At 42.2% G+C, this 18,425-nt stretch overlaps 1 protein-coding gene across 1 annotated transcript; it reads left to right on the top strand.

Moving 5' to 3' along the window:
* The first annotated feature begins 14,763 nt into the window (after positions 1-14,763).
* Positions 14,764-18,077, top strand: LOC141351245 (uncharacterized). The gene has a single exon (XM_073857875.1). It carries the CDS (start codon positions 15,409-15,411, stop codon positions 16,858-16,860), a length of 1,452 nt encoding a protein of 483 aa, XP_073713976.1. The 5' UTR covers positions 14,764-15,408; the 3' UTR covers positions 16,861-18,077.
* Positions 18,078-18,425: the final 348 nt, after the last annotated feature.

An 18,425-nucleotide genomic window follows, 5' to 3' on the forward strand; every position in this document is an offset into this window, starting at 1 on the left:
GGAGGCTGGGAGTACTGGACGGATCTCTGGTGCGGGCGAGAACTCCGGTGCCGGGGCGATGGGAGGCGACCTCCCCAGTCTGATAGCCCCGGTCATGATGCCCCTCGGACTGGACGGAGTCGGACGGGATCCGGCAGATCTGACTGGTCTCCGCCAGGTGTTAACTTCGGGTCCGCATACGAGCGGGTCATAGAACTCGTAACCCGACTCGTATGCGGGACAGGAACCCCTTCCCCGTATCACCAGGCGGCTGCCGGAAAACATCCCTGCTGGGTTCAGTTGGTCGCGTGCGTTATGTCACGGTGGGATTACACAGAATAATGGAAAATTAAAGAAGAACTCAAACGCAGAGGATGTATCAAAAATAAACTATGTATTTAATAAACAGAACAGAAAATACCCACGTGGGGGTAAAACAGAGGATAACTCAACACTGTGATTAAACACAAACCAAAACACGGGAACAAAACAGGAACGGGTAACAGAGCACACGGAATACATGAATCTCTGAACATTCAACCACGCATGCGCACAACACAGAGAACGCGAGGGCATTATAAAGACACCACATCAATGGGGAACAGGTGAACATAATTAATCACGTAAGACATGAGTACATAAGGGAGTAGGGTGAAAGTGACAAGACACTGGGAACACGTGTCACACATACATGATGTGAAAACACACGTGTTCCCACATAAACACAATGCTGCCATAGCCTTGCCCTTTAACATCCGACCTGTATAATAACCAAGGTCAGGCAAGACCATGACAGCCACAAAACACTGGGAACACGTGGAAGCCACACATACTATATGACTCCACATGTCCCCACACAGAACATAATACTGTCATGGCCTTGCCCGATACACTCAGACCTGAGTCTAATACAAAAGGTCTGGCAAGTCCATGACAAATCCATGGCAAAGCAACCACAAAGTTAATGAAAACATTCTGCATAGATATTAAATTTGTATATGTCCGCTTATTGTAGTTATGTGTTTATATGTCCATACATCAAGATATTCACATCCAGTCTGTTCTGGTAGGTAAATCAACTTCCTGACTACAAACATGTCAAGTTTCAAAGCTCTCAGAGCTTGTGGTATTGATCTGCACTAGTTTATTTGCCTTAACTCCCATACGGACAAGGCTATATTTTACTCTTTTTTTGTTTTGGGGTGTATAACAATATCTATTAATTTAACAATCTTAGCAGTAAAATATTTTGAGCCAAGAATCCATTTCATATATGGGAGACCTTAGAGATGAGGAAAAACATAATTGGGTTTAGTTCTACCTCCGGTAGGGGTATCTCAAAAATTCTGGGGCATTGTCACTAGCCTAATAAACTCGACCTTTAGGCGGAGAAGAGCCTGAGAGAAGCTCAATAGAGCAATCGTAGGATCGGTGAGGAGGTAGTGAGGTGGCTCGGGCTTTACTGAACACCTGATGCAGATCAGAATATTATGTAAAATTCAATCTCCTCACGATGATTGCCAGAAACAAATAGACTTACAGGGGGGGTGCGCGATGGGTGATCAAAGCCATCTGTTGACCCTTTAGTGTCCAAGAGGACAAAGACTTGGTTAAAGGTTCAGCAGGAATGCCCCAGGATTCGGCTAACTTAGCGTCCAAAAAACTTGCCTCAGCTCCAGAATCCAATAAAGCCTGAGCAGGGGCGATTCTAGGATTTTCCTTTTAGGGGGGCTCAGCCCCCAGTAAGGGTATGATTTAAAAAAATATTATTTTACTATTCAGTAGGGCTGTATACTACCAACCTTACTGCAATCCACTATTCCATTGTATTCCCTGTGTTTCATAAATGGGACAAGAAAATTTTCAGTTGGGAATGGAGATTTTTTTACAATGACTTCCTGATTCATTATTCACTGTGCAAATACACAACACACGTTTCCAGTACAAACACATCATTTTACTGTTTTTACTGTTTTATTGTAATTTATCTTAAAGGTTAATATTAATTGTTGATATAGACACTGTGTTAATCTGGGAACAAATTTATACAGATCTAAAATATAGAAAAGGGGACTGACCAACAAGTGATCTACCTTAATACTGAGTTGTCAAGATGCAGTATGATGTGGTTTTCAGGACAGGGTTTAGATTAAGCCAGGACTAGGCCTTAGTTATATTATGATGTTTATGTAGTTTTTACAAGCATATCTTACAAAAATATTGCAGGTGTGCAGCAAACAAATCAGTAGTACAAGGTGTGTGCAAGGCGGACTGGCGGCTGTTCTGGCCCGCCGTGCAGTCAGCGCAGGTTGACATGTGAAAATAATATGACATGAATGAATGATGGACCTCTTAAAATCTACGAATCAGGCAATCGCGGTGCGAAAATGCCAGCACATGAACTAACGGCGGCAACCCACTGCCTTTTTGGCTTTATCTAACAAATATGCAGCGCAAAGGAGAAGCAGAGAGAGAGACAGACGCAGCGAGATGCTGCAAAATCACAGAAATATTCGCCAAGAAGGGAGCAGGTCAGTCAAGTTACCAGTAAACGCACACATCTATATATTATTATTGCTGATTAGCGTTACATGTTTTAAAGTCAGGTGCTGGCGTGATGCATTGCTTTATGTACAGTTGCTCTTAACGCATCAAGCAGATAATTTCATGCAGCAAAACAAACACCAGGTGATTGTGAAGTTTATCATTTTATAAAACTTGTTTTTTTGTGTAAAAACTGGATCAAAAGTGCAAATCAAGCTTTTTATGGCAATTTCACCTTATATTTGCAGTTCTTTAAAATAATTTTTTAAAATCTAATAATATAAGTAAAGTATAGGTTATTAAATATGTTTGTTTCATTTAAAATATTAATATTTCAACATTTGAACTCCTTCCTTTTAAAAAGTGTATGCCACATGTGTGTTTGTCTGTGGTATGGTAGACTACATTGTGTATTACTAGTAAGTTTTTGAGGGTTCACCTACTAGACATAGGGAATGTTTCCCAGACAGGGATTGAGTCTAGTTCAAGACTAAAATGCCTGTTTAAGTTTTAGTTCTTAACTAAAAGTAGCTTGCACTAACATATCTTAAAATACATCAGTCACATTGTTTTGTCTCAAGATGCACACCTGTAATATTTTTGTAAGATATGCTTGTAAAAACTACATAAACATCATAATATAACTAAGGCCTAGTCCTGGCTTAATCTAAACCCTGTCCTGAAAACCACATCATACTGCATCTTGACAACTCAGTATTAAGGTAGATCACTTGTTGGTCAGTCCCCTTTTCTATATTTTAGATCTGTATAAATTTGTTCCCAGATTAACACAATGTCTATATTAACAATTAATATTAACCTTTAAGATAAATTACAATAAAACAGTAAAAACAGTAAAATGATGTGTTTGTACTGAAAACGTGTGTTGTGTATTTGCACAGTGAATAATGAATCAGGAAGTCATTGTAAAAAAATCTCCATTCCCAACTGAAAATGTTCTTGTCCCATTTATGAAACACAGGGAATACAATGGAATAGTGGATTGCAGTAAGGTTGGTAGTATACAGCCCTACTGAATAGTAAAATAATATTTTTTTAAATCATACCCTTACTGGGGGCTGAGCCCCCCTAAAAGGAAAATCCTAGAATCGCCCCTGCTGCTCGGCCCCCCTGCGGATTGAAAAACGCGCTAAATCCATGCTGACTCAGATCAGGGGAGGAGCCAAAACTTGACGCAGCAAGCTGCCTTTTCTAAAGAGTTTTTATAGGTGACTGACGCGATCACAAATTAATGAATCAAATAATTTTTAGGGGGCTGGGCTGAATTTTAGGGGGGCTGAAGCCCTGAGCCTGAGAATGAAAATCAGAGTTATTAAAGTTTATGATCACAGAAAGTTGTGTACGGCCCCCGGGATAATTATAAACTGGAGAAGCGACCACCGGTACTCCCGACTCTACCAGCGGGCAGACCCTTTTACTGGACAACTGACAGCCATATGTCCCGGCTTACCGCAGTAGAGACGTAACACATTAGATAGGCGATGCTGCCTCTCCCTGTTGGTAAGCCGAAGCCTTCCTAATTGCATGGGTTCTCCGTCTGCAGCAGATGGTGTTGTGTGTGCGTGACTAGACTCCTGAGATGAGGAGTTGGTGAGGTATTGTCGAAATGATTGACGATGACTACGTTGACGGTGACGTGTCTCCACCCGTAAAGCCAGCTCAATCGCCGCCTCCAGGGACACAGGTAGATTGTGTGATGCAATGTCATCTTGAATCTCAGATTTAAGTCCGTCGAGAAACTGGACTCGTAAGGCAGCATCATTCCAACCACTGGAGGAGGCGAGAGTCTTAAATCTGATGCTTTAATCAGAAACAGAATTATTGCCCTGATTAAGTCTGACCAACTCAGCGGCCGCCATATCGCCCTGGAGCGAACGGTCAAACAACTTCAACATCTCGATGCGGAGACTCTTAAAGCTGAGCGTGCATGGTGCTTTGGCCTCCCACACAGCCATTCCCCAGTCTCTCGCCCTCCCGGTGAGTAGAGTTAAAATGTAAGCCACCCTGGAAGTATCCAAGGTGTAACACCAGGGCTGGAGGGCGAAGACCAGGGAACACTGTGCAAGAAAGGCTCTTCATCCACTCGTATCTCTGTCGTAAGTGGGGGGGTTAACAGTCTGAGGCTCTTGGTCCGAACCTGATGCTGCGTCTGGAGGAGGAGTGGGAAGCATACCACCAACAGCTGATCTTACTTGCTCCAGACGATCATTAGGACGAGAGCTGGTCCGAGAGCCGCTGAAAATCATGAGAAGCAGACGTGAGTAAGGAAGAGTGTTGGTCAATGACCACTCCCTGCTGGGTCAGAGCTGCTTGCATCGCCTCCAAACTGTCATTACTTGCAGATTTCATACTGTTGGTGTGCTCGTACTGTTAGAATCAGGTAGTCAGACACAGAATCTGATGCAAGTAAAAGTTTATTAAAAGACAGACAGCGGTAGCAGTACTCAATAAATAATCTCCCGAAGGCCAGGCAGGTATTAAAAGGCTATAGTCCAAAGTTCTTAACTCTTTCCCCGCCATTGACGAGATATCTCGTGAATTAAGAGAAAACGCTTCCCCGCCAATGACGAGATTTTCCGTCTTTCCGTAATACCGCTATTATCCACCAGGTGGCGCCCTTCCGCAACTTTTTAAAACCGGAAGTATTGCCCTCTGGCAAGCTGCTGCATGTCTGTGTCTGTTTTAAAGATCGCTCTGAATGGGAACTCTATGAAAAGTCCGTCACAAAAATGGAATTATCTCTGCTTTTTGCTCAAAATGTGATGTTTTTGCAGAAACCTACCCATATTCAAAAGCTGATTACAAAAGAACTACTCAAGGTAGGATGAAACAGGTTTTTTTGTTTGAAAGCAGAGGGTCTGTTCTTTCATTTGGTATACTGTATGTTTATTTATTTGAAGAAGAACATTTTCTGGAAGGCATTAAACTTTTGTGAAAATCATGAAAAACGCTGGCGCTGGCTGGCAACTTTTTTTAAAAACGCTGGCGGTGAAAGAGTTAAAAAGGGCAACCCTGTAAATCTCCTGATGACCAGTCAGGTATGAAGGCGATAGTCCACAGTCAAAGTCCTCGGTTCTATTCTAAAGGCGGGAAACACAGAGCACCCGCTTGGAGAAAAATAGATAATCCACAGTCACAATGAGTCCTTGGTTCTATTCTGAAGGCGAGAAACACCGAGCACCCGCTTGGAGAGGGAGAGATAATTCACAGTCACACGAAAGCCGGTAGATGTGAAGGAGATAACACTGGAAGCACTGGAGAGAAAAAAAAGGGTAAATCCACTTGTGATGAAAAGGGAACTTTAAACTGGGAGCTCACCATAAGCAGCAAATCCTGGAGGCAACTACTGAACTAGGAAAACACAGACTAGAAAATAAAACAGAGCAGCAAAACGTGGCAATGATCAACCGAACAAAACAACACGAGCACGCAAAGAGACGCACACACACAGAAGATTAAATAGACAGAGGAAATAAGCTGCAGCTGGAAGCAATCAGCAGACGAAAGGGAGAGAGCAGGTGCACACAAGAGGGTATGACATGCCCACAAAGGTGAGAACACACACACACACACACACACACACACACAGAACGATGACAACCCCGGGACGTGACAGCTTCTGTACTGAATATTGTGAGGGGGTGGTCTGTGAGACGGTGGGCGAGTCTCTCTGCTGTCATTCAAACCCGAGCGGGAGTAATGATGAGTTTATATGGACGCAAACTAATATTATGTCGGAGTCCATTGCTTTTGTTGTAAGTAAACATGTTGCACAGTGTTTTGAACTTTAATAATTTAAACCACTAAAGTTGACTGCTTTTGCCATTTGGAATTTATTCTGTTTGAATCTGATTGGTTCAGTTTACATATTTCTACTGGGTATTGTTTTATTTATGTAAGTTTAATAAGTTTAAGTTATTAAACTTTATTAGACGCAATGCTGTGTGCATCGTGCATCGGAGCTCCGTTGAGATCATCATCTAAATCCTATTTTCTTACTATCTTGTTCCTATTTATATAATATAACTTATTAGTTTATCTTAGGAATACTTTACTGTGACGATTATTGAGCAGTACTACCATGTAAAACGATTTATCACTAATAAACACCCATTGTTAGCATAAAGCTCGCTAGCATCAACAAACGGTGCCGACTAAAGTTAGCATTTGCCGATCTGATGGCGGATTCATCCGAAATATGCTTTTCAGACCTGTCCTCACCTGAGTGGGAAGCTGTGGAGGAGCTGCTGCCCAGCTTTCGCAAATCCAACGCGAGGTACAGCGCACATTTCACCATGGCTCCTATCTAGCCCCTAAGCTCTGGAATGATTTACCAACCGATGTCCGAGAATCAGACACAGTCTGAAAATGTTACATTACATCCTAAAATGTTATTATTCCTTATCAATCCAGAGATCCATTGATCAAAACATCAGTATGTACAAAAGGCTCTAAACAAAATTAGCTTCTGGCATGATTGGGTATACAGCTTTATTGTTTGAATCTGTCAAAGTGCTCTCTCGAGATAATAAGACTTAAAACTTTTCTCTTCAACAAAGCATTCACATAATTTGTCTAGTAAAGGTAGTTAACTCACAATAGTTCTTTTTTTACGGAACAAAGCAATCACGATCATAACACAGACAAACCTAATAAATAAATAAACAAAAACCTTATCAGCATGAACACAAAATGAATTGCAGTAAATAGTTTGCCACCGTTTGCCACTGACTCTGCATTAACGACGACAGTGGGGCCTCCGGCCTTAGTCAAACGGGTTGTCATCAGTGGCGGCTGGTCACTAGGGGGCACCGCCCCCTTAAAGCTGGCCAGAGAGGAAAGCTACTTTAACATGTTACCAAAAAGTTAAATATATAGTGCAAATTAATACAAAATAAATTCATTTAGTTGTACTATTTCACTGTTAGTCATGTTATAAATTATTTAAAACAATTAAAAATCAAAACTGAGTTCGTTGTGTGTGTGTGTCATGTTTGTGTGTCTTGGGCGCACCCCTAATGAGTGTCTATGTAGGTCAGGAAAAGGGTAAAAACATGTGACCTGAGGCTGAGCTCTAAGTGGCTGGTTTTGGATCCGCCCTGGGGCGCAGGACTGTGTGCCCCAAACACTCCCACTTATGTTGAAAGCGAATCAATATTGCTTTTAATGTTTTTTACCTCCTGTGATTGGATCGTTCGAAGAGTCTCATAACCGCGTTGGAGATTGCTGTGTTAAATGATAGCTACAGTACAGATCAGTGAAAGCAAGTGAAATATCTTGAGATGAAGGAAAATATGCTTTTATCCTTACAAAATCACCCTTTACAAGGTATTTAATTGATGAATAAATAAAGGATTAAGAAGCTTGGACCAGATCGACCAACGGAGTCAAATGATGGCAGTCTGTGTTCTCCACCACTTCTCATGGCAAACAGAGTTGGCTAGCTGAATATCATGTAAGTCTTCTTGAGTTTTATTTTTTCCCTGTTTGCTGTTTTAAAGTCTGAATGCATGATAGACGTGCACGACATGAACTTTGTGGCACGTTTGAGCTTGTGTTGCTTGGACATAATGAGAGCGAGTGCTGCTATAATCCGGTATATTACGTGGCTTGGTAAACTTTGTTGTTAGTTTTGTGGTTGTAGAGTTTAAAAAGCACCCACGAGAAAACCACTGTTTTTAAGGAAACAAGGTCAAGGTCAAGGTATCTTTATTGGTACCCGAAGGTAAATTTGTTGCGCAGACCAGACATTCAGCAATCCAAACTTAAAAACAATTCATAAAACAAAGACATAATAACATACAATAACAATAAAATATTACAATATGTAAAAAGGTCATGAAACTTTGCTTCTGCACACACCCTCAATACCCAACTAAAATATATAAAATAACCATACATATCATCTCCTGCTTTTTTCGTTCAATAGTTTTATAGCAGCATGTACAAAAGTGTTCCTATATTGTTTAGTTCTCCACCTAGGGGCCACGAACCGACATCCAGAGGGGAGTAGCTGGAACTCATCATGTAAAGGGTGGGACCAATCTTTAATTATAAAACTCGCCTTGCGCTTAAAAAACTAGAATAAAGGTCTGCTAAGTTAAGCTGTGGCTCACCTATGATCTTACTTGCCCACCTAATAATTTGATTTAAAGAGTTTTTGTTCTTCAAAGACAAATTTCCAAACCACGCTACAAGGGAGAACGACAAGATTGATTCAATAAATGCCCTATAAAAAAGGGTCATCATAGTTTTATCAATATGAAATCTGGACAGTTTTCTGAGGCAAAACAGACGCTGATGGCCCTTTTTACATACCACCTCACAGCTTCACGAAACTTCACGAACCGTGCATATTGAGCTGATGGACTGTATGTAACAGTTACTTAGTCTGTTGTGAGGGGAAAATGTGCTTGTGCTATTGCTATAAAAGCAAAAAGAAACGTACGAGCCTGTGATTAGGCAACTTTAGTGTCTCTTTTTGTGTGTATTCAGTTGCGTTAAACGAAAAGTCTTTGACGGAGAAAATTTAAGCAGGATAAAGAAAAATATAAGCGCCATTTTGGCAGATGCCCATACAACTCAACTTGAGAATGTAAGTCCTAAGTATATCCAGCTGGTGGCAGTGTGTTGCTCAAATGACGCCCTGGTTTCTAGATATTCTCGCGATATTTTGATGTCATACACTGATTGGTCTGCGCATGGCTGCTTAAGTTGAACACTACAGGAGTGCTGCAACAAGATGCCTGTCTTTAAGGTAAAGATACAAAATCTAATGACAAGAGTCTGCATTAATCTGCCTTCATGCGTTTATTACATAAGATGGTTTCAGATGAGTTTAGTTCAATTCAGATTTTTACATGTTTATTGATATTTTAATCGCAGTAGTATTTTGTTATTTGATTTGCCTGTTCAGCATAAAGCTCCGTGTTTTATTGCCTCTGCTGTCACTGTGAGAAAAAAACATTAATTAATCTGCTTCATGTGATGGTAAAATGATGCACGGTCTCCATTTATCTGTTCTCTAAACAAATGAATAAACACATTTGTATGCTCGTCTTGTAAGATTATGATTAGAAATGGACATGTGAACGAAAATGAAAATAATTAAAACATGAAATGACGGATAATAAATGACTGTGAAGGACTCTTTACAACGCTGTTTTTCAAAAAAAATGACGGAGATTGAAAATGTCCATCGCAACCTCTCTCTCTCTCTCTCTCTCTGTGTGTGTGTGTGTGTGTGTGTGTGTGTGTGTGCGTGCGTGCGTGCGAATGATTACCTTGATATTAGCTCATTACAGATTCATAGTACATTTATTTCGTGCGTTTGATTTCAACTGTAACATTTTCAGCATTACATGCTAATGATACTCATCACCTGATAAATGGCTATTAAGAGTACTGCATTACTACAGTAAAAGTTTGATTTTGAGTGTGTTTGCGCCCCCCCAAATTTTTTTAGCACCAGCCGCCACTGGTTGTCATGTATGGTCGGGTTGCCAACCCGTTTGACTAGGGCCGGAGGCCCCATTGTCGTCGTTAATGCATATTCATATATATATATATATATATATATATATATATATATATATATATATATATATCCCTAGGGTTTTTCCCTCCTAGGACTTTTTTTATTTCCCCGGCTTAAAAGTCTGGGTTTTTTTCTCTTAGGGTTTTTTTTAACCCGGGGAGGCAGCCTTCTTGGGCTTAACTTAAGATCCTCTTCTAGACGTTACATTAGTAAAATGCTCGTTTATAATGTTGATTCATAGCCGCAGCAAATTTAGCTGCTCATGCTATCGTTTATTATGTTGTGCTATCTGTCGATTTTCTGTGCTTTTCACTGCTTCTATTAATGTAAAGCTGCTTTGAAACAATTAGCAATTGTGAAAAGTGCTATATAAATAAAATTGAATTGAAATGAATTGAATTAACACTAAAACAATGACATTTGCTCATCTTTTCAATCTGTTTTTGTAATGCATTTCAACATCGTGGTAATACCGTCTACCGTAATAAAACCGAAAATAAAATCACCGCAACATGAAAATTTAACACCGGCACAAGCCTATTGAGGAGTTTGGTCTCAAGACTCGGCACTAAACTGAATACAATAAAATGAGTTGAGTTAGAATAAGGGGTTGTGTACACCAAAACTTTTACGCCGGCGGCCGGCGCATGTTTTCAATTGTTTCCAATGGAAGCTCTGCGTTTTTCAAACTTCGAGTCAAAAGCTCCGCTCATCAAAGTCCGTTTTTACACGGCCGTCCAATCACAGTGTAGGAGGGGCGGGACATTACCACAGCAACCAACCGGCTCACAGCTGAAGTATCACAGCTACCAAACCACTCGGCTGAAGAAAGCTGGCACTCAGCTGAAAAAACAGCTGGCATTCGGCACTGTCCAGGCGTTTTCAGCCGCATTTAAAAGTTTTGGTGTGCACAACCCCACAGTATATTCACTGCAGCGGTGGATCGGCTACTTTTCTTTATCTTTTCTAAATTTGTAAATGTTGTGTACTTTCAAAGCGGTGCAGACATGTGTGCGTGCAAGATGGACGCGAGAAGAAAGTACTGTACCTTTTCCGTCTGCTATGATCCAGGCTTTAATGCAACCTGCTTGTGCTTTAATAAGGTGCTTGTCGTTGTTTGCGATCCATGACGAGAAACGGACGTAAGTCCAACATTACACAAAAGTACTGATCAATCCATATCGAGTAAAAATGTCCAGAGCTTATCATCGTTATCGATTTAAATTTAATCGCGATTCGATGTGATATCGTTTATTGGCACAGCCCTACATTACGGAAAATACATTGGAGTGCATGTGGGATTTGTCGGGATCGTTTGTTTTTAGCTCATTCACACTGCCAGTGATTTGCCGGAATCTGTGTGTGCGTTCACAGAAAGACATGTTATGTAAAGTCCTGCACTTGGTAGTGTGATGACAGAATTTTCATTTTTAATTCTCTCTTCAGAAACCACTCGCATGCACTTTTGTTTATGATAAGACTATAAAGAAGAATGTGACATGCCATTCTAGTGTGCTGGTGAATGATCTCAGCTTCAGATCGGATATTTGACAAGCTCCCTTCAGTCCAGTTTGCAGACATTTCTCATCATGTTTGTTAATGTAAACCTCTAATTTTAAAGATCTGAACCATAACTTCATGTTGCCATGACACACGCCTCCTGACTATGACACGCCCCTTACCGCATTGTTCTGTGTCTTGTTCACAATGAGGGCTTTATGGGTATCTTACGGCATGTTACTAGGTCCTCTTTCCGGGAACAATCCCAGAACATTTATGTTCACACAGAACAGCTTGTCTTCAAATGTTATGGGTATTTTCTGGGACCAAATGTCTGTGTAAATGAGGTTTAAATGTCACAGGAGAAAAGCAGACGGCTGTTTATATAAACTTTGAGTAGAGGAGACCGGGGGTGGTTGTCACAATTTTTACTCATGCATGAATTGCTCATCTTCAAAAAATCTTTCAGCAGTAATTCCTACATGAAATGAAACTTTGGAGTCTTGGCTTTAAATGTGCATACTTTTTACTTTTCGAATGTATTGTAACAGGAAGTAATTAACCATCAAAGATACTCTGACACAATGTGACACCCAACCCCATCACGGGGTTGGTTGTCCCTATAGTGGTTCAATAGGATTTCAGTGATAAATTGGGATCTGAAAAGATAATGTGTAACTTTTTAGTTTTTTAAGATAGAAACTGCAAAAAGTTTTAATATGAATCCACCCCTATGATAGTTGTTATTAATGCCCATTATGTTTTAACAATGTAATTATAGTGGGTGATCAGTTACTTGAATAGGCTTTATGCCCAGCAGCACTATGAACTTCAGCCAGCTCCTTGTTTCCTGTCTGCCATTATTGGACAAACTGATTAATCCAGGTGTGTCTGAGTATTGTTGTTGTGACTACTGAGGTCAGGCACACCTGGATTAATCAGTTTGTCCAATAATGGCAGACAGGAAACAAGAAGCTGGCTGAAGTTCAGGAAGTAGTGCAGCTGGGCATAAAGCCTATTGTCCACTGTGTTGAGAAATAAAATGAAATAATTTTTAGTGTTAAAACCTCTTTATTTAATGCTTTATTTATTTTATTTTAACAGCAAACAAAAACAAACAAACAAACAGACCAACAGTCTTAAAAGGTCTACATGTCCAATACTCACATGTGACAACCAACCCCGCAAGCTATGTGACAACCATCCCCAACTGACTTCTTGACAAACATGATAAGCTAGCTGCCACACGGCTTTAACTTGATCGCTAAAAGATGACTCAAAATAAAGCTACTACTTTTGGCTTTTTAATGAGTGTTTTGTTTTTTAAGTAATAATATCCTACAAGATCTCAACACAAAAACAACACCAACATGAAAATTTACTCTGACACATAAAAATAAAAAAATGTCTCCTAACCTCAATGTTTTGTGTCTGCTCAGCAAAATTTCAAGTGCAAATGAGTAAGCTATTAAAGGCTAACAAATTGATATCAAAATTGTACCACAGTGCCATGTAGTATGTCTGGAATAAGCAGTGTGACAACCAACCCATGAGACAAGTAGCCCCGGTCTATAGAATTGCATTATTGCTTTGAAAATCAACATATGTATGTCTTATATTGTTCTGTATTTTCAGATATGAAATTAATATTTAGTTTACTAATATTTAACTCTAGGACACAAACTTACATACAGTAGTTAGCAGTAACTATGACTGAGATTATTTTAGTATAGTCATAAAATTACTGGTTTCTTTAAATATTCTTGTAAAAATAAGTTATTAATCATTGCTATCATTGTATAATGTAGAAAATATGTTCTCTGCTGTCATTATTTCCAAACATGTTAGCCATTTATGCCATAACATGTTAATAATGTTAGGTATGATAAAGATTACATTTGTATATATGTACTGTATCTTTCGCAGTAACTGTAGAATAGTGGGTTAAGCAAAGGACACTGTATAGAAGTGTTGCACACTTCTTGCACACAGCAGGCTTTCAAAAAAAAAAGTAAGCAAAAAATGGGGGGTCTGTGCCCCAGTAGAGCTTTATGTCTAGCAACCACCCTGGTTGCCAGCTAGTGCCAGCATTTTTTTATGATTTTGACTTAAGTTTAATGCCTTCCAGAAAATGTTCTTCTTTAAATAAATAAACATACAATATATCACATGAAAAAAACAGACCCTCTGCTTTCATTTGTTCTCCTTTTATCATCTCTCAAATATGGGTGTGTTTCTTAAAAAACACCACATTTTGAGCAAAAAGCTGAGATAATTGCATTTTTGTGAAGGACTTTTGATAGAGATCAGGTCCCGGTTCCCCGATAACGCTCACTCTTAGCACGTTAAGAAGGTTCAAAAAGATATATCTTAGCAAAGTTGTTTATGTTCCTATGTGTGTTCCCCCGAAGTGTCTCTTAGGAAGCTTCTTAACACGCTGCCTCTAAGGCTACGTTCATACTGCAGGGCTTAATGCTCAATTCCGATTTTTTTTAAAAATGTCATTTTTTTGCAAGGCCGTTCACATTTCCAATTAAATGCAACCTTTTTGTGATCTCCTGTGTGAACGTGAAATGACTCAGAAGTGACCCGCATGCGCAGAAGAGTACTCAATGGTCAATGACGTTGTGAGGACTCTGCCATAATCTTGTTGGTAATTATATCTAGTTTTGTATGGCAGGGTCCTAACAGTAAATGTTTTGTGTGGGAGAACGTGGTTTTGGTATTGTCATATCAGACCACGCTTTTCTCGTGTCTTGTGACTTTTCCCCGCTCCCTTGTATTCTCTTGTCATTGTGACTTTATCCCCGCTCCCTTACATTTTCCAGTCTTTGTTTTTATGTCTTGTTTAGTCTAGTGTTCTGTTTTCATGTGTATATATATTTATATATATTTATTTATACAGTATATAAATATATTTATGGTTTTGTCTTGTTTGTATTGTGGTTGTCTTGTGTTTGTATGTGTTTTAAAGGTTCACGTGTGCTTCCTCACAGGTGTTCCTGCTCTTTGTGATTGCCTCCTCATGTCTTCCTCACCTGTTGCTTGTTATCCCGTCATCATGTCTGTGTATTTAATCCCTGTGTGTTTAGTGTGTCTTTGCAAGTTCGTTTGTCAAATTTGTCTAAGATTGTCAAAAGATTGTCAAAATTTGTCAAAGTTGTCCATATACTCGTCTGTCACGGCGTATGTTCTCGCCATTTCTAGCTACGCTAGTTTTTAGTCGTGTTTTGTGTCTGATTCTAGTTTGTGGATTTATTTTCCCTACCCCAGTCTGAGCTCACTGCTACCCGAGAGTTTTCCTGAGGACTCTGATTACTCTACGGCTCTCTGGACTGTTTCTCTGCTGCCTGTTACAGACTGTCTTCAACCATTGTTGGATTTATAGACTGGTCTATCACTTTACAGCGGAGACTTATCGCGGCATTGTCGCTGTCCACTGGAGAGGTCCTTCATCACTGGAGCTGTCCAGCTTCTCTCATCAGTGTCTCTAACGCTCTCTCTCTCTCCCTCTGCCCGCCGCAGGATTTACCCCTGTCCCAGTGGCTTCCGTGACGCGGCGCTCACGGGAGCGGTCTACGCACCCTACCCCGTATCGGGGTCTCCATACTTCCTCCCACCGTTCGTTGTCTGGCCGGAGCCCGAGCGTGTGTGGTTCATCGTTCCGGTGCCTGTGTGTGTTCCCCGTCTCAGCCGTCTGCCCTGGTGTGGCTTTATGCCCAGACGTGCCATTGTCTGTTTGCTGTCATTATTGTTTAAATAAAACCTTCTGTTAACTGCATTGGGATCCTCTGTGTTTTGTGCCTGACAGAACGAACTTGCCATAAATGGATCCCGCAGTAATGGACCTACCCTGGCCTGCCTACAGAAGCCACCAAGCACATGTCCTGTTCGGCCTTCGGCAGAAGGGAGTCGATGTGAAGGATTTCGCCATGGACTTTTTGAGGGCTGCCAAGTACTCCGGCTTTACTGGGGCCGAGTTAAAGGTAATCTTCAACGGTTGCCTCGACAAACCCCTTTCTGCAGCAGAGCAGAGGACCCTGAGACCCCTGGACTTCATAGATACAGTGGAGTATTTAATGAACCGTGAAGAGCCAGGGGATTCTATTGACACCTCTCATTCTGCCCCTTTGTCATCTGTCCCAGAGGGCCGTGTTGTCGGGAGGATGGTCCTGGAGAGCTCAGCACCCACCACATCAAGCTCCATAAGCTCCGCCCCGCCAGCCAGCCTTCGGGGTAGTCGTCTGGCAATACGGGGAAGGGGCATTCTGACTGGGGCGATCAGGCTGGGGAGGTCGACTCTCGTCTCTCCAGCACCGGAGACTACGCCCGCACCCGATCTCCGTCCTGCATTACCGGCCTCCAGACGGAGGAAGAAGAGGAAGAAGGACTCCTCTGCTCTTCAGCCAGCTGCCATCCCTCAGTCCTCTGAGAAGCAGCAGCCTCTGTCTGCTCCGCTGCAGCCTCTGCCGTCTGCGCAGCCTCCGCTGCAGCCTCTGCCGTCTGCGCAGCCTCCGCTGCAGCCTCTGCCGTCTGCGCAGCCTCCGCTGCAGCCTCTGCCGTCTGCGCAGCCTCCGCTGCAGCTCCCTGTCATAGTCCCTGTCCCGTCTCCGCTGCCGTCCGCAGCGGCCCCTGTCACTGTCCCTTTGTCGTCTGCGCAGCCACCGCTGCAGCCCCTGCCGTCTGTGCAGCCACCGCTGCAGCCCCTGCCATCTGCGCAGCCTCCTGTCATTGCCCCTGTCTCATCGTCGCTGCTGTCTGCAGCCTCCCCTGTCATGATTCCTGTCTCGCCTCCACAGCCGTCCGCTGTGCCCCCTGTCACAGTCTCCATGTCGTCTCCGCCGCCGGACGCGGCGCCCCCCGTCATGGTTCCTGTCTCGTTTCCGCAGCCGCCCGCTGCGCCCCCTGTCACTGTCTCCATGTCGTCTCCGCTGCTGGCCGCAGCGCCCCCTGACACTGTTCCTGTTTCCCCTCAGCCTTCTAAACCTGACTTTGTTTTTCCCACTGTTTCCTCCCCTAAGAACCCCGTTAGACCCGCCCGGCCTCCACGCACCCAACCCTCAGTTACTCCCCGGGGTCAGAAGGCTCGTCCTGTACCCAGTCCAACCCCTCCTCCTGTAAACGCTGTTGTTCCCCCGCCCCCCCTCCCTTGTTTGTTGTTTTTGTTGTCCCACCCTAACCCTCTAGTTGTTTTGTCTTGTCTTCCTCTGTTGGTGTTTGTCATGTTTTCGTGGATGTTGTCCAGTGTCCAGTCTGTCTTGTCCTGTGTCTCTCCTTGAGGGCCGCCAGGGGGCGTCCCTTGAGGGGAGGGTCCTGTGAGGACTCTGCCATAATCTTGTTGGTAATTATATCTAGTTTTGTATGGCAGGGTCCTAACAGTAAATGTTTTGTGTGGGAGAACGTGGTTTTGGTATTGTCATATCAGACCACGCTTTTCTCGTGTCTTGTGACTTTTCCCCGCTCCCTTGTATTCTCTTGTCATTGTGACTTTATCCCCGCTCCCTTGCATTTTCCAGTCTTTGTTTTTATGTCTTGTTTAGTCTAGTGTTCTGTTTTCATGTGTATATATATTTATATATATTTATTTATATATAAATATATTTATGGTTTTGTCTTGTTTGTATTTTGGTTGTTTTGTGTTTGTATGTGTTTTAAAGGTTCACGTGTGCTTCCTCACAGGTGTTCCTGCTCTTTGTGATTGCCTCCTCATGTCTTCCTCACCTGTTGCTTGTTATCCCGTCATCATGTCTGTGTATTTAATCCCTGTGTGTTTAGTGTGTCTTTGCAAGTTCGTTTGTCAAATTTGTCTAAGATTGTCAAAAGATTGTCAAAATTTGTCAAAGTTGTCCATATACTCGTCTGTCACGGCGTATGTTCTCGCCATTTCTAGCTACGCTAGTTTCTAGTCGTGTTTTGTGTCTGATTCTAGTTTGTGGATTTATTTTCCCTACCCCAGTCTGAGCTCACTGCTACCCGAGAGTTTTCCTGAGGACTCTGATTACTCTACGGCTCTCTGGACTGTTTCTCTGCTGCCTGTTACAGACTGTCTTCAACCATTGTTGGATTTATAGACTGGTCTATCACTTTACTGCGGAGACTCATCGCGGCATTGTCGCTGTCCACTGGAGAGGTCCTTCATCACTGGAGCTGTCCAGCTTCTCTCATCAGTGTCTCTAACGCTCTCTCTCTCTCTCCCTCTGCCCACCGCAGGATTTACCCCTGTCCCAGTGGCTTCCGTGACGCGGCGCTCACGGGAGCGGTCTACGCACCCTACCCCGTATCGGGGTCTCCATACTTCCTCCCACCGTTCGTTGTCTGGCCGGAGCCCGAGCATGTGTGGTTCATCGTTCCGGTGCCTGTGTGTGTTCCCCGTCTCAGCCGTCTGCCCTGGTGTGGCTTTATGCCCAGACGTGCCATTGTCTGTTTGCTGTCATTATTGTTTAAATAAAACCTTCTGTTAACTGCATTGGGATCCTCTGTGTTTTGTGCCTGACAGACGTCACTTGTTAACTTTAAACATGGATGTCAACAACAGTGTAATCCAGGGCCGCTGGAAGTCATTTTGAACAGGGGGTGCTGTGAATTATTTTTTTTAACAAAAAACCTATGAGCCTATAGGCCTATTTAAAATACATTTTAAAAATAAATACATTGAGTTTCACTACTTTATTGTCATATACACTTCAGTGCACACAGCCAGGGTCTGAAACACACAGACATCATCAGTTATCAGATAAATATATGCGCTATTAATCAGAAACAGAAATACTTTTAATAATCCCAGGGGAAATTACTTTCGTTACAACTTCACATATACATACATACAACATATTTACATACAACA

Source organism: Misgurnus anguillicaudatus, chromosome 19 (genome assembly GCF_027580225.2).
Source record: "Misgurnus anguillicaudatus chromosome 19, ASM2758022v2, whole genome shotgun sequence".
Taxonomy (NCBI): Eukaryota; Metazoa; Chordata; class Actinopteri; order Cypriniformes; family Cobitidae; genus Misgurnus; species Misgurnus anguillicaudatus.

What these genes read in the sequence shown, in the direction of transcription:
- LOC141351245 (XM_073857875.1), top strand. Translation starts at nt 15,409, where the DNA reads ATGGATCCCGCAGTAATGGACCTACCCTGGCCTGCCTACAGAAGCCAC.